General features: G+C 39.4%; 1 protein-coding gene across 1 annotated transcript in view; it reads left to right on the top strand.

Moving 5' to 3' along the window:
* atp8a2 (ATPase phospholipid transporting 8A2) overlaps window positions 1–15,472 on the top strand; it is a 329,927-nt gene that overhangs the window by 295,364 nt on the left and 19,091 nt on the right. The window contains exon 29 of the mRNA XM_078221449.1: window positions 2,969–3,073. Within this exon, the coding sequence (XP_078077575.1) occupies window positions 2,969–3,073 (105 nt within the window). The remainder of the gene's footprint in view (window positions 1–2,968; window positions 3,074–15,472) is intronic.

Raw genomic sequence — 15,472 nt, 5'->3', positions numbered from 1 at the left:
TTCTCTGTGGTGGTGAAAACTCTTTATGAGTTTCAGCCATTCCCTCTTCTCCTTGGCTGCCTTTCCTCACGCCTTTCCAGTTTATATCTTTTTCCGATTTAAAAGAATTACAGAAAAAAGGTTTGGTTCTATACATAGTTCCTAATCATCAGCTAGCTCTGTTGCCTATCTAAAAGTCTGAATTCTCTGTTCCTCCACATATATCCTAACAATCAGAGATTGAATTTTTAAATTCTTCTCAAACGATCATCTCTCTAAGGGCTTCAAATGTTTTCGGGATCTTTAAAGCCCATATACAACAGTCAAAATAGTTTTTCTTTAGTCTTTCTAATTCAAGATGAGTTTGCCCAGGCTGTTTACTAGTTTTTTGAAACTTCTGCATGTATGACTCAGGAACCAACTCATATCAACTGAGGATAGCTCTTCTGGCTGTCTCATAGTCCTTGGATCTCTCCTCATCCAAAGATGCATTTACTTCAATAGCCTTACCTCTGCGAGAGTATTGTCCAGTTCTCTTGTGGCCATTTTAATTGTTTAACTACCTTTTCAAAAGGTATAAAAAATGCTTCTCCATCCTTCTCCCCAAATTTTGGAAGTGCCTGTACGAATTTTAACATCTCCCCACTAAGTTCATGTCTAGAGCTACGTTCTCCCTCGCCCTGCTCCAGTGTCTCTAATTTGCTGCTTTCTAGGCTTAAGTTCTCTCACTTTATCCTTTTCTCTGTCTGCTATTGCTAACTTCTGCATTTTCAATTCCCTTTGAAAATCTTTCTGTTCTCTTTATCTAATTTCAATTTTCACATTTCTGAATTTGCCATTTCCCTTTCTCTTTCAGCCTGTATGTGTGCTAATTCCACTGCCTCACTTTTTAGAGAAGTGGGTTTGTCCTACATATCTGGCAAGTTCAACTGCTCTGCTAGTCTTTCCACAATCTCAGATTTCTTTAACCATACAAGTCAACTAGCTCCAATTTATCTGACAATTCCAACAGCTTAACCTTAGGCACATTTTTCAATTTTGCCATGATTATGTTATGCAGTTCCAAATGGATTTGGCCTAGAGTGAGTGCCATGTCTTCTGCAGTCTTTTACTTTGAATAACAAGTTCTCACTTGCTTTCCATGTTTCTCACACTCGTTATCTTTAAAAAGTCAAATTCTCTACGCTAAAAGAAGTACATTTTTAAAATATCCCAAACAAGCCCCAATTTTATATGTTACGAAACTCTGCTAATGTTATGTGCAAGAGTGTACCAACCTAAAACATTGGTTTCCTTTGGTGCATTTTTTTGGATATTAACAAGGAACATTTGTGGAAACAGTGAGAGACCTCCCATTCATTAAACAAACAGACAAAAGTATTTATTAAAGTGGAAGAAAAATAATAAAGCATTACAAAGAACAATTTTATACTTTGGCAACTTAACAGTGAGCACTTAGTCCCTCAAAGACAGAAAACCCAAAAGTATCTGTTTCCCCTGTACATAAACTCTGCTGAGACCCTGTTTCCCAAATAACAACCATAAACCTGTTGGTCAAACCTCGCCAGTGAATACCACACTGTACAACTTAAATAGCCAGGACTTGTGAATGGTCTTTAGTTCAGTGAAGAAAATGGTCTTTTACACAAACTGGCTTACCTTTAGCATTTCATTTCTAACTGAGATGTTTCCTGAAGATGGCTGCCTCTCTCTCTCTCTCTCTTTTACTGTTGCTTCTTCAACACCTCATCTGTGTCTAAACTGCTTCCTGACTCTCTGCACTCTGATTACTAATTATATCAGTTGCAACAAAAACGCTGTTCCCTATTCTTTCATTTCTCTTAGGTACTGCCCAGACATGATTTACAAAATATATGGCAGCTTGATTTTACTTGTACAAACCAAAGTTCCTTTTAATAGCATCCTACCATTTTGTCACACTTAACCAATCAGAATTGACTTGCCTCTTTTCTCCTGTGGTATAGATTGTTGCAATTATTTGAAATTTGGCATTCTTACATTTGTCCTGATGAGTACAAGATGAAAAGTTTTGGCAGCATATCTCTCATTTCAGCAATATTCAAGTTCTGTGCTACCAAGTGAAAGTCACTATTGTCATTCATTTCATTGCTGCTTTCGTCACCACACTATGCATAATTTTGCTGTCACATTTTCCTGCAGAACAACATTAATTGTACTTTAAAAATTATTTGACTGACTGCTAAGTATTTTGGGTTGTTATGAATCGTGCTAGAGAAAGACATTTGTACCTTTTTATTCACTCTTTCCTGTTGTCATCTGAGCTATGACTTAGCCATCTATCACCAGAGGTGGCGGAATCATGTCATTCTCTACAGAACTTTTTATTTTTCGTCAAAACCACCTTGATATCCTTGGATCTTCAAACCTTTCTCTTGCAGCTTTTCTCGAGTTACATGGAGTCTCCACTTTGCAGATTGATTACCTTTCATATCAACTGTTGCTTTTTTTGGGCTTGACAGGTGGTTTTGCAACCAGATGCCCTTCCAGCTGCTAATTCTCCCCATTTATCTGGATTGGGGTCCAGCACTGAGATGCCCTAGCTAACCTGCACCAGAGGCCAGGTTCACCAGATACTCTGGGATAATTCTCAAAAAGCAGGCTAAATTCTGATTTATTTTGGCCACTACCAAACATTAGACTGGATTCTCCAGTCTCACCCGCAGCCAGGATTCTGCTGTCCCGCTGCAGCGAGAATGGAGAATTTGGCACTCAGTATAAGTGGATGCAATTTCATGTTAACAGGAATAATATTCCAATCATGGTAGGTGATTTGGGATTTTGTTTCACTATATCCTACTTCATTGACGATCTGTTTCAGGTATACAACTTAGCGACAAATCATTCTAGTTAAGCTCTACAAGTTTTCTCTCAGCTTTTAATATTTCATCTGTTTTCTGCCTGTTTGTTTTGTGAAATATTGAACTCTTGAAATTTATGTGCTCTCCAGAGGCTGGCATTCTTACCGTAAAACTTTGCTGGAGGAGGTTCAGGAACTCGAGGCCCGATCGCAGGATCCATCAAAGGCAGTATTGCGTGGTATCAGTACAAAGAGGTAGGACAAGTAAATCAATAATACAGGCACTCTAAATAAGCAGACCAGCAATTCTGAATGAAAGGTTTATTCGAAAGAAGCAGGATCTGTGCCTAAATTCCTGCCATGGCACAGGGGCATTTACTCTTGGGAGCTATGAAAACAGAAAAAGCTGGGAATACTCAGCAGCATCTTTAGAGGGAGAAACTGGAGTTAACATGTTAGCTTACTGACCATTCATCGGAACTGGCGATCCCAATTGGTGCTGTTTTTGGAGAGTTGGGAAATTCTAATCCACAAACAGTTTTCCTACCTCAAAAATGTACAGAAGCATTTATGAGCAAAGTTGAGAGAGGAATAATTCTGAGAGCATGCCATTACTTATATTTTGATCTGTTCAGCACAGGAACTTAGCTTGGGTCACTCTTTACCTTAGTTTTGCCTGCTGGTTACCAAACCAGTTGTATTGTGTTTTACCTTCATTTAATCAAAGTATTATTTCCTCGTGCGTTAAATTGTTAAAAAATCTGCTCTTTTTTTTCCACAATCAGCTTGTTCAGTATGCATTTATTCTTGGGAATGCAATTCCAGATTCCTTTCCTCAAGTTGTTGTTGTGACAGTTAATCATTTCACTACCCTTTACAGTTACATTTATATATTGCAGTTTTTTTTATTACTTTGCTCAAAGTTGGTGTATGGTGCAGTAAACTTCAGGAGCTACATTGACTTTCTTGATGTCTGTGTCTCTATACGTGCACACGTGTTTGCACATATATCTATGTTTGTGTGGTTGTATAATTTAAAATAGGAATGCTGCATTTTGAATCATGAACAGTGCATTTTAAGCAATGTTCCAGGAATATGCCACCTAAATTGAGTCTGGCCACTGTGTAATGGAGTGATAGAGCACAGGGTTTATGTCTGCAATGTTCATGAGTGTACCATGTGCAGACGTCCGAGCAACTTCCCCGCAAACATGGGCAGAAAGTTAGAGAGACAATCTCTCTGCTGCACCTCTTAGCAAATGCGACAGAAATGGTTAAGGAGAAAAGGAAGAATATAATGAATCATGCCTTAGAAGCTATGTTAAAAATAACTTGAAAGAAAAGACCTTTTATTTCTTCCTCCATCTTGGATTCACTGAACTGTTCAAAACACAGGAATTTCTTGTGCACAATTAATCTAATCACCATCCTTACTAGTTATTGCAATAATTAAAAAGGCAAGTCTCGCTTTAAAACTCAAAGACATCTCTTTGCTAAAATACTTAATAATTCTGCCATAAGTACCAGGGTATTTTGACAGAAGGATCAGTGTCAGTGATACCATGTTTGGCACACAAGTATGACTGGCTTCATAAAATTGCGATGTGGAGATGCCGGCGTTGAATAGAACTGCATAAAACTACACCAGTAGGTAATGTGGAGTTACTCTCAAAGTCTGATAAATGCTGTATTGCATTACACATTGTGGTTGTGTGTTTGTTTCTTTTAATTGTCTCAGTTCCATAATGTTGAAACATACAAGTGCCAGCAATTACATAACATCAGATAAAAGTAGGGTTTCCAAAACAAATTCTTGTGTTAGTCAATTTGTGATGTTTCCATTTCCACCGCAATTGAACAAGTTTAGATATGGAATAGTTTTCTATTTATTACTCGTGAGTTGGTTTGGGTTTGTAAGAGAGCCCTTAATGAGAGCCAAATAAAGCTTAACTGCAGCCTTTAACCTTCTTGAAAAAATGTAAAGGAACACTGATGATACAGTTGTAATTTAGTTGAGTTCTATCAGGTTTTTTTTGACTGGCCATCATGAAATTGACTGCTTAACATGATTTAACCCTGTCACCATGGGAATAATCACTAACCAAGTAATTGAGTGCCGATAGTCTTAACAGGTTGTTACAGGTGTATCCTATGTACAAGGATTATAAAGGCATAAAAAGTTGCAGAAGCCTTAGATAAGATTTGATAGGAAATGATGTAGGTCTGATTGAAGGTATGAGTTCCAACTTCAGCAGTAACTTCTTGAGAGATTTAATATGGTTATTATTAAAATGCTACACATCGTTTTACTATTGCTTGGGAGAGTGAAGGCAGGAACATGATTTTATGTTGTAAACCCACCGATTAATCCTTTATTGATTAGTACTACATGCTGCAAATGTTTAATTGTCCAGTAAAATGTACTTGCATAGAAACTAAGCACTGCTATTCTGTGGCAAAGTTTGAATATTTTTGGCTGTAAAAATGGCTAGACTCAAAATGTGTGCTAAATTAAAGTATTTGATTTTCTGGTATACTGTTGACAAGTTTAAAATGAGTCAGGGTTTGCTCTGCTTTATTACCTTTGATTGTAATTAATGTCCCTCTGGACAGAATTAAAGGTGATTAGACACTAGAGCAGACAAAACCTTGCCCGTAGATATCAGAGAGTTTTTGATTGAGGTTAGAGGTTAAGCTTTTCCAAATTGCTCCTTGTAACTGAATAGTAGTAGCCAGTTCACAGTTTCTCACAATGAATGGGAACTTTATGAAGGGACCTCTTGAAATACTGGTTTATTTTTCTTTCTTTCATTGGTAGTGTTGAATTGAGCTCTAAGTGCTATTTTGTTAGAAAGTATTTTACAGTTTAATTTCTAAAACATATACAAAGAATTGTTTGAAGCCTATTCAAAATCCAGTTACAGTCTTCTGGGCCTATTTTAATCTTCTGTGGCCTATTTATGTTAAACTCATTAGGGCTCTCTTGTTAGCATCCTATTTTTGTGCAAGCTATATGAAATGTTTAGCAGATGAGCTTTAATTTTTTTGCAGTTGGAATCTTACTTGTCTTAAAATATGGTTAGCTACAATTTTAGCATGCAGATTAAATTAATTGTAATCTTAATTGGTAGTCAGTTATATTTGACATGCTGATCAGCTTCTTTAGGATTTGCTTAGAGTTCTCACTAAAATTTCCGTTCAGTTTTGAGTTGAAAAATTGTGTCATTCATTCGTCCATTTATTTGTTGGAAGTTGAGTTTAATTTTCATTAGGTATACAGTGGTAAGATCATAAATTACTGTGGATGAATTTTCAACCCTCCAACCAGTGCAAAGGGACAACAGCACCTCAAAAATAATGACCTACTCCATTGTCGCTATTTCCCATGGCTACTACTGGATAGCCAGAACAATCTCCTGAGTCAGGCAGTGGGCAGTTCAAATGGTAATCAAAATCCTATGACATGCGTAGAACCTGAATTGCCACTTTTGGACTGCAGTGAACACAATGTGTATTGAGCCCTTCTAACTAGTAGCAGCTATTGGCATGGCCGGCTGAGGAATATCCTGGAGATAAGTCCCTATTTATGCTTATTGGTCAGGCAGAAAGTGGTTTGGACCTACTTTCCTCCACGTAAAGGTTGTCCGCTGCCTTGAGGTGTCCCATATCCACATTCAGCTTGGCAACCCAATGCTAAGGAGGCCCAGCCCACACATTGGCAAAATGACCTGGCAGTTCTAATACAATCAACCGCCCAAAGTTTGCTGGAGGGAGGGGTCAAACCACCCCTATATCTTGAACGAAGCAATTTCAGAAGTCTCAATTTTTTTTTACTCTGGTACAAATTGTTGAATCATACAATGTTGACAAGTTTAAAAGGCCTCTGTGGATTGTGGGGCTGACCCACCTAAAGCCTCCCCCACTGCGTGTAAAATTGTGGTGCGTTAAGTGGGCAGGCAAGCAGCAGGCATGTCAATATGGCAATCTACCCTAATTTTCAGGCCCACCCACCTGCTTTCCACATGGGTGGCTGTAAAATTCAGTCCAATGTTATCATTGGTATCTTTTGTATTTAGTCAGCTTCTAATCTAGGTATTTGAATGTGTTTGCTTTTCTCTTCTTGGTGACTAAATTGTTAAATGGTCTCAAATGTTTCATCAATTTAATGACATCAATTTAGGTGAAATTCTTAAGCATCTTTTGCACGCATGCAAAGTACATCATGTGAGTTCACCAGGTGAATTGTAGCTGTGACAAGAGGCTGGTGGACTAAAATAGTCTGAGCCTGGAGGCAACTTCCAGAGAATTCCACTGCAACAGCTGATGCAACCAAAACACTTTTTTCCAATGTGTATTTTGCTTCCATATAATTATATCCTTTTGACAGTTGAGGTCTTTTTTTTTAGATTGAAAAAGGCGAGACATTGCTGTTCAACAAGATATCACCTGCAATGTACATTGCAGAAGCCCCAACACAGCACTTTATTTTAACTGAATGCAGTTCCATCTTAGCTCATTAGCTTAAATATACAGGGTATACTTACCATGATTAGCCTTGGTTTTGATGGATCTTGGCAAACTCAAGTGTGACAGTTAAGGCAGATTTTAATCCCAAGGCAGTTTCACTCTCTTCATTGGTCACAAAAAAATGCCTTACAATTAGAAAAGTACAGTTATAAAATCAGAAAATTCTAATAAAATTCAGCAGTTCTCGCAGCAGATGTGGAGAGAGAAACAGAATTAATGTTTTGAGTCTTTCTGAGCCAAAAAGAGGGAAATATGTGCTGGTTCTTACACTGTTTAAGAGGAGGTGGGCACCAGTAGAGCAAAATAGATCAGGAATAGTTTAAGTTTATTTATTAGTGTCACAAGTAGGCTTACATTAACACTGCAATGAAGTTACTGTGAAAATCCCTTAGTCGCCACACTCCGGTGCCTGTTCAGGTACACTGAAGGAGAATGTTAACATGGCCAATGCACCTAACCAGCACGTATTTTGGCCTGTGGGGGGAAACTGGAGGACCCGGAGGAAACCCACACAGATATGGGGAGAATGCGTAGACTCCGCACAAACAGTGACCCAAGCCGGGAATTGAACCCAAGTCCCTGGTGCTGTGAGGCAACAGTGCTAACCGCTATGCCACCGTACTGGATGGGTGGAAGCTCAGGAGAGATTTGACAAAGATGTCATGGAACACAAGTCACAGGGAGTGTTAATGGTAGTGTTAGCGACTAAAAAAAGGTGCTGATAGAAGCACTAAGGTCTGATAGCAGAATGTGTTCTGTGTAGCCTGGTTATTCCATATATATTCAGTAATGTTATACAGGCATGTTATATCCTCAAAACAAAGAATACTTGAACCACCTGCAGTTCAATGATCTCTCCAAACTGAATTCAAATAGATTTCAACCTCAATTCTCCCTCGGTGAGAGGCACTCCAGGTAAACACATTATGCTGGTGAGAAGGTTATGTTTTTGGACCATGCAATATCAGAGATTTTAAGAGAGGGTGTTCATTACATGTTCATATTTTGAATACATTGTTGGAGCTTCTGTGTTTGTTTTTGATCTACAGGGCTTCTGTTTCAGAGCTTTATCGTTTCATCCAATATTGCAATAATCTGCTCAGCCTTTCATAAATGCAATGATTACTAATTACGTGTGTTCTCTCTGTTCCTTTTGTGTAAGCTGCTCCGTTTAACATCCAAACCTTAGGAGGGATGAAATGCAGGAGCAATTGTAGACTGGCAGTGTTAGTAAACACTGGTCTTCCCAGTGACTTCAAATGTACCACTCCTATGCCTTTTGTTCAATGACGTCTTTGTCATTTAATCTCCTCTGCTTTCTACCCTATCCCAAACCCTCCCTTTTGTTCATCCTCCCCCTCCCCCATTAGACTTAAAGTGTTAACTCTGTTTTTCCCTTCACAGATGCTGCCAGACCTGAGTATTTCCAGCACGTTCTGTTTTTAATTTCAGAATTCCAGCATCCACTTTATGTTTGCTTTTATTTGTGGCAATTTCAAATGTGTGTTGAGATTTTTGAGGGCATCCAGTTGCCACGGAAGCTGCAGAAACTCACCATCTATTAGCATTTTGGACTCCATTTTCCTCATTCAGTTGACCTTGGGGGAGAGTGCACTGCTTTAAAAAAAAATCAACAATATGAAACCAATCTGTATTTCTTTCAGGATTAAAAGTTGCGGTTGAATTTGATTGTTTAATTATTGTAGGATATTTTTGTGTTCCAAAGAATACTGCAATTGGAATAAATCCTATAATGCTGAGAACATTCAGCAGGTCAGGCTGTATCCGCAAAAAGAGAAAAATGGTTTCATACTAGAACAGCTGATTTCACAGATGTAGTTGCATTGAAGATTTATTCTTCACCATGGAGATGTTTGCATCACTTTTGACCTTGATGTTATGCACAGCACTAAAAGGAAGTCTTCTATATGCAACTCTTTGTCTCATCGGGGGAATTAATTTTATTTTGTTTTAATAAAGGGGCTTTATTAAAACATTTGTTACTATTAGCAACGGAAAACATTCAGAGATTGAAACCTGGTTCCATGAAGCCCAATTGTTTTATCGTTTTCCTTATTTCTCCTCTACCTTCCTCTAGAAGGAATATCAGTGAGTTTTTGTACAGTTTGTTTATATTTCAAAACTGTTTAATATTTGAAATGCTTGCCCTGAAAGGAGTACGTTATATCAATGCATTTTATTTCCTTTCAGTGACTTGGTAATCAAGAAACTTTTAAAAATATATTTTCAAGTTCATTTCACAACTGTAAACTGCTCGTTTGTGTCGGGTCTGCATTGTTCAATTGCCAATTCCTTAGCAACAGTGACAAGGGAGATCCAATATGGTCATTTAAATGTTCTGAATGCAACTTTCATTGTCTAGCCACATACTTCTCCCAACAGCGGAGGCAGATCCAGACCAGCGTTGTGAAAAAAACATTGTTTGCCTCTATCAACAAGCTGAGTGGTCAGTCTAATCATGACTGGCAAAATGGAATCCTGTGGCGTGACCAAAATTGCACCCTTTGGTGACCATATGCTGCCGGCAGTATTGCTGCTTCTAGAGAAGCCTTTGGTTATGTCCTGAGATGATTTGTGCATCCTTCAGCAGCAGCTCCTTAGGGTAAATAGTGTACGAGTCCCAACAATCTGATTGCTATCCCAGTCCCATTACTTTTCTGACTGTAACTGTTCAAGACTCTCACCTGAATATATTGGTTAGCCATCAAAAGGCATATCAGTTTTCACATGTTTCTATAGCAATTCTTTGACCCTGTACCATCATACTTGTTGTTGTGTGCCCTTCTGATACCATTCAACTCTCTGTGAAGCTGAATTAATGGTTCTGTACAACAACAACTTATATTTATAATAGTACTTTTAACATAATAAAAGGTCCCAAGGCACTTCACTAGAATGTTATAAAGCAAACATTGACAGCAAGCCACATAAGAAGATATTAGGACAAATGACCAAAAGTTTAATTAATGAGGTAGGTTTTAAGAAATATCTTAAAGAAGGATAGAGAAGTTTAGGGAAGGAATTCCAGAACTTAGGGCCTCAGCAGCTGAATGCATGGCCACCGATGGTGGTGCTGAAGAGGCCAAAATTGGATGATTGCAGATACCTTAGAGAGTTGTGCAGCTGGGGGAAGGGTACAATGATGGGGAGGGGTGAAGCCATGTAAAGATTTAGAAACAAAGATGGAAAATTTAAAATCAACACTTCTTGCTTCACCGGGAGCCAATGTAAGTCAGTGAGCACATTGGTGACGAATGAACAGCCCTTGGTACAAGTAAGGACATGGGCAGCAGAGCTTTGGATGAATTGAAGTTTATGGAACACAGAAATTGGGAGGCCAGCTAGGAGTGTGTTCAAATAATCAAGTCGAGAGAGAACCGAGGCATCCATGAGGATTTCAGCAGCAGCTAAACTGAGGTAGAGTCGGGTGCTACTATAAAGGTGGAAATTGGTGGTCATGCAGAAATGTGGTCGGACACACATCTGGGGGCACTAAGCTTCTGGACAACCTGATTCAGCCTCAGACTATTGCCAGGATGAGGGATGGAGTTGATGGTTAGGGAACGGAGTTTGTAGTGGGGATCAAAGACAATAGGTCAGTCTTCCCAATATTTAATTGGACAACATTTCTGCTTATCCAATACTGGATGTCAGATAAGCAGTCTGATCATTTAGAGACGTGGAGATACGAGCCATTTTGGTTCTATAGCAGAGGTGGAAAGGCAATTATAGGGAATTAAACATGGAGTTCCCAAGAAAGATGGACACTGAGTTGGGAGGCAATAATGTGTTGAAAGATTTTGGGAAAGTGAAGTTAGAGTTTGCAAGGATGGTGGAGTTTAAGTTAATTTTATGAAGCGGGTAATGATGGCAGATTTGAAGGCAAAAGTGACATTACCTAAGGAGAGAGGACCATTAATCAGCTAACATGGGAGCTTGGAAGGGAAGCTGGGTGTTTAGTAGTTTGATGTGTATGAGGTCAAGGTAACAGGAGGTGGGTCTCATGGGCAAGATGACCTTGGTGAGGGCGTGAGGGGAGCTAGGAGAGAAACTAATGAAATTTGCATGTTCTGGCTAGAGCAGGAGTGTCTTTACAGAGGGTTGGTCACGTAGGTTGGGAGAGGGAGGGATGTGACAGAGGAGCTGTTAGGACGGACTCAATCTCAGTGACAAAGAAGTGCATGGGCTCCTCACGAGTGTTGAAGATGAGGACGGAGGAAGTGGCAGGGTTTAAGGTCATTTTCAGTGGAGAAAATAATCCAGACAGTCATTTTTGCATTCCAGGATAAAGTGAACATTTTTGACAGATGAGAACAGGACTTGATTGTGCTTAATGAGGTCCCCAGCCAGATTTGCTGATGAATATCTAAACCTGTTGTCGTTGTTTAAGTTCAAAGTTGGTATCTCTTGGACTTAAAGGAGCAGAGATGAGAGCCATATTGGAGGGAATGAGTGAGAAGGTGAGAAGCAGTAATGATTTTAATGGATCTTGTAGAGCTACGGGCCCTGACAGTATTCCGGCAATACTATTGAAGACTGGTACTCCAGAATTTGCCGCACCCCTAACCAAGCTGTTCCAGTACAGCTAAAAAAAAACTGGCATCTACCCAGCAATATAGAAAATTGTCTGAGTATGTCCTGTACACAAAAAGCAAGACAAATCCAACCCACAACAGTTTACTCTTGAATATCAATGAAGTGATGGAAGGGATCATCAACAGCACTATCAAGCAGCAGATTAGCGATAATCTGCTCAATTTGAGTTCCATCAGGGCCACTCAGCTCCTGACCTCATTATAGCCTTGGTTCAAACATGAACAAAAGAACTGAATTCATAAGGTGAGAGTGACTGCTCTTGACATCAAGACCACAAAATATGCCATCAATGGACCTTATCAAAACTAGAGTCAATGGGATTCTGGATGAAAACCCTCTGCTGGTTGGAATCATACCGAGCACAAAAGGAAGATGGTTGTGGGAGGTCAATCATCCCAGTTCCAGGACATCACAGCAGGAGTTCCTCATGGTATTGTCCTAGGCCAAACCATCTTGAGCTGCTTTATCAATGACTTTCTTTCCATCATAAGGTCAGAAGTGGGGATGTTCACTGAAGATTGCTCAATGTTCACCAGTCACAACTGCTCAGATATTGAAACAGTCCAGGTCCAAATGCAGCATGACCTGGACAATATCCAGACTTGGACTGACAAGTGGCAAGTAACATTTGCACCGCGTAAGTGCTAGCCAATGACCATTCCCAACAAGAGAGAATTTAACTATTGCCCCATGATATTCAATGGCTTTACCATCACTGACTCCCCTATTATCAACCCGGGGAGTGCTAACCAGAAACTGAATTGGATGCACCATTAAATACTGTGGCTACAAGAGCAGCTCAGAAGCTAGGAATCCTGTGGTGAGTGACTCACCTCCTGATTTTCCAAAGCCTGCCCACTATCAACAAGGCACCAGTCGGTAGTGTGATGGAATACTCTCCACTTGCCTGGATGAGTGCAGCTCCAACACTCAAAAAGCTTGACATCATCCAGGATAAAGCAGCCTGCTTGATTAGCACTCCTTCCACAAACATTCACTCCCTCCGCCATCAACACAGCTGTGTGTACCATCTACAAGATGCATTACAGAGACTCAGCAGGGCTGCTTAAGCAGCACCTCCCAAACGCACAACCATTACCGTCTAGAAGAACAAGGGCAGCAGAAACGTGGGAACATCACCACCTGCATATTGCCCTCCAAGCCACTCACCTAACAACTTTAATGAACAATTCATCCTCCATGTGCTGAGTTTCCAATCAGCATCAAGAATGTCGAGGAATTTCTGGTAATTCCTTCACTAGCACAAGACTATATACACAAGTGAGCAGTGAAATGGTCTCTTGGATGCCTTGAAACTATCAGCTTGATCTTCCATCGGATTTTTTTCCATGTCTCCATAGCATCCTCAAACCTTAAAAAATGCACTATACAACACGCACATGTGTATTTTCAATCAAACAGAACGTATGCATTGAAACCAAACATGCTATAAATGCCTGTTTGACTACGTTAGTCAGATCCTTTCAGAACAACTTTAAAAGAGATGCCTTCAGAGAAACTGACCGAAGCCTAAAGAAAGGTTATGGAATTGTATTTTATTCAAGTTAAAGTTTATATCTCTGTTTTTAGAGAATCTCTTTTGTGTTCAAAAATTTAAGCTAGCAGAAGAGAACTCTGAGGTAAATCTGTTAAGAAATATGTTTTTTTTGGCCAGTTATTAAGCTGGAGTTTTCTGTTAATATATTTTATGGAGAGAGGGGAATAAGTCCAAGAACTTGTGATTTCCTAAATTGCAGCTGGTGGAGTATAGCCTCCTGACAACATCATCTGAAGCTGCAAAGCACTTAATGGATACTGTCTTGTTAAGTAGAAAAGCTTCACTTTGAAGCTTTTTAAACTCCACAGATGAAATAAGAAAACAAATGTGCCTCTGCAACTAGTTATTGAGAGCCTATTGTGTTAATTGTATGTTCTTTGGAACCTGAAGTTTGCTTTAAATTTTATTTACTGCCCTGCAGAAATTCTTTGTAAAAACAATGATTCTATACAAATCATAAACAGATTTGCATAGAACTTCAAAGTAGCTATTTCTAGTGCAAACTATCATTGCCAAACATTGTCTTTGTTTCTGTTATCACCACCATTTTATATATTTTGAAGTGCTAATGCTTCTGTCTAGTGTCAGTATGCCAGTATAGGAATTCATGATAAACTCTGCTCCTTTTATTAAGCTGCCATCGTGTTTTCAGCACATTGTTTAATTGCTGCAAAACAAAGGGTTCTACATGGATCTGATTTTCCCTGTGCATAAGGGCATGAATAATATCACATTCACAATAATCTGCCAACGCCCCAGTGTGCAGAACAATTTGTTTTGTAAACATGCAGAGTGCACATTAGCCCACACCTAACCCATTTGGTAATCACATACAAGAGGAATAGATATGTTTAACCCGCAATACTATATTGTTGTTCTCTCATGCAACAAATTAAGGAGTTAAACAAATTTGACATCTTCTGGCGAGGACAGGAAACATTGAAAAGGTCTGAGCAGCATAATTTTAAAAAACCTGACTGCAACCTGCAACAGCCATTATCTGTCCACCAGAACCTCTTTTACGCACTTCAGGAGAAGCTGGTTCATGTCCAAAATGAGCAACAGGTGTGAAGTTTGAGAAACCACACCCCCTGCCCGCCTCTGTACAATCTTCCTTATACTGCTTTGCTCTGAAGTGGGGATGGGGGATGTAAGTAGTACCAAAATACTTGAAAACCCCTTTTTATTTAAGGGGTATGTGTTGCACAGATGCAAAATGTGGCCCCTTGTGTACATATCTATGAGGGAACGTCTTATTCTAGCTGGGCACATGTTTTAGTTGCTATGTTTACATGTTCACTTAAAATCCTTTTTCATCTACATGCTTCCGTACAGACTCGCTTCACTATCAAAATGCTTTCATGGAGATCATGTAAGATTTGCATCCTAACCGCCCAGTCCGGCCCTGTATTGTTTTTATTTCACTAATTGCTCACAGATTCTCTGGGTGGTCCATCTGTGAACTAGATAATGGTGTGGCTAAATCTGTCAAAAGTTTTCGTGTCTTTTTAACTTGTGGTGCTATGGTTTCCAACTGGGTCTAATCACTGTGATGTTCCTTTCCTTTGTTCTTTCACAATTCCTTCACACCTGCTTATACTCTGCTGTGGAAGAATTCAGACAGGCTTCTGTTGGTTTTCTCCTGCCCTCATTTAGAAGATTCTCTGAATTCTAAATGACACAGAGGTCAGGGAAAGACATGGGCTGCATTGTCTGTGGTTTTTGTGTGTGTGCGTGTCCCACATGCAGCCCTCCTTTCCTTCAGTAGTCTTGCTGGGCATTCCTGCTGGCTTCTGTGATATTTTGTGTGTAGCCCTGCACTCTCTCTGAAGATATGTAACTGTAGTCTGCTTGTTTCTAATTGGTTAGGGTTACTGTTTATATTGGTTGGACTTTACAGGTTTCTGTAACTTTACAACTGGTGGTAAATCAAAGCATCATATTTCCCATGT

This window comes from Mustelus asterias, chromosome 10 (assembly GCF_964213995.1).
Source record: "Mustelus asterias chromosome 10, sMusAst1.hap1.1, whole genome shotgun sequence".
Taxonomy (NCBI): Eukaryota; Metazoa; Chordata; class Chondrichthyes; order Carcharhiniformes; family Triakidae; genus Mustelus; species Mustelus asterias.
This window is presented reverse-complemented; position numbering and strand designations above follow the sequence as displayed.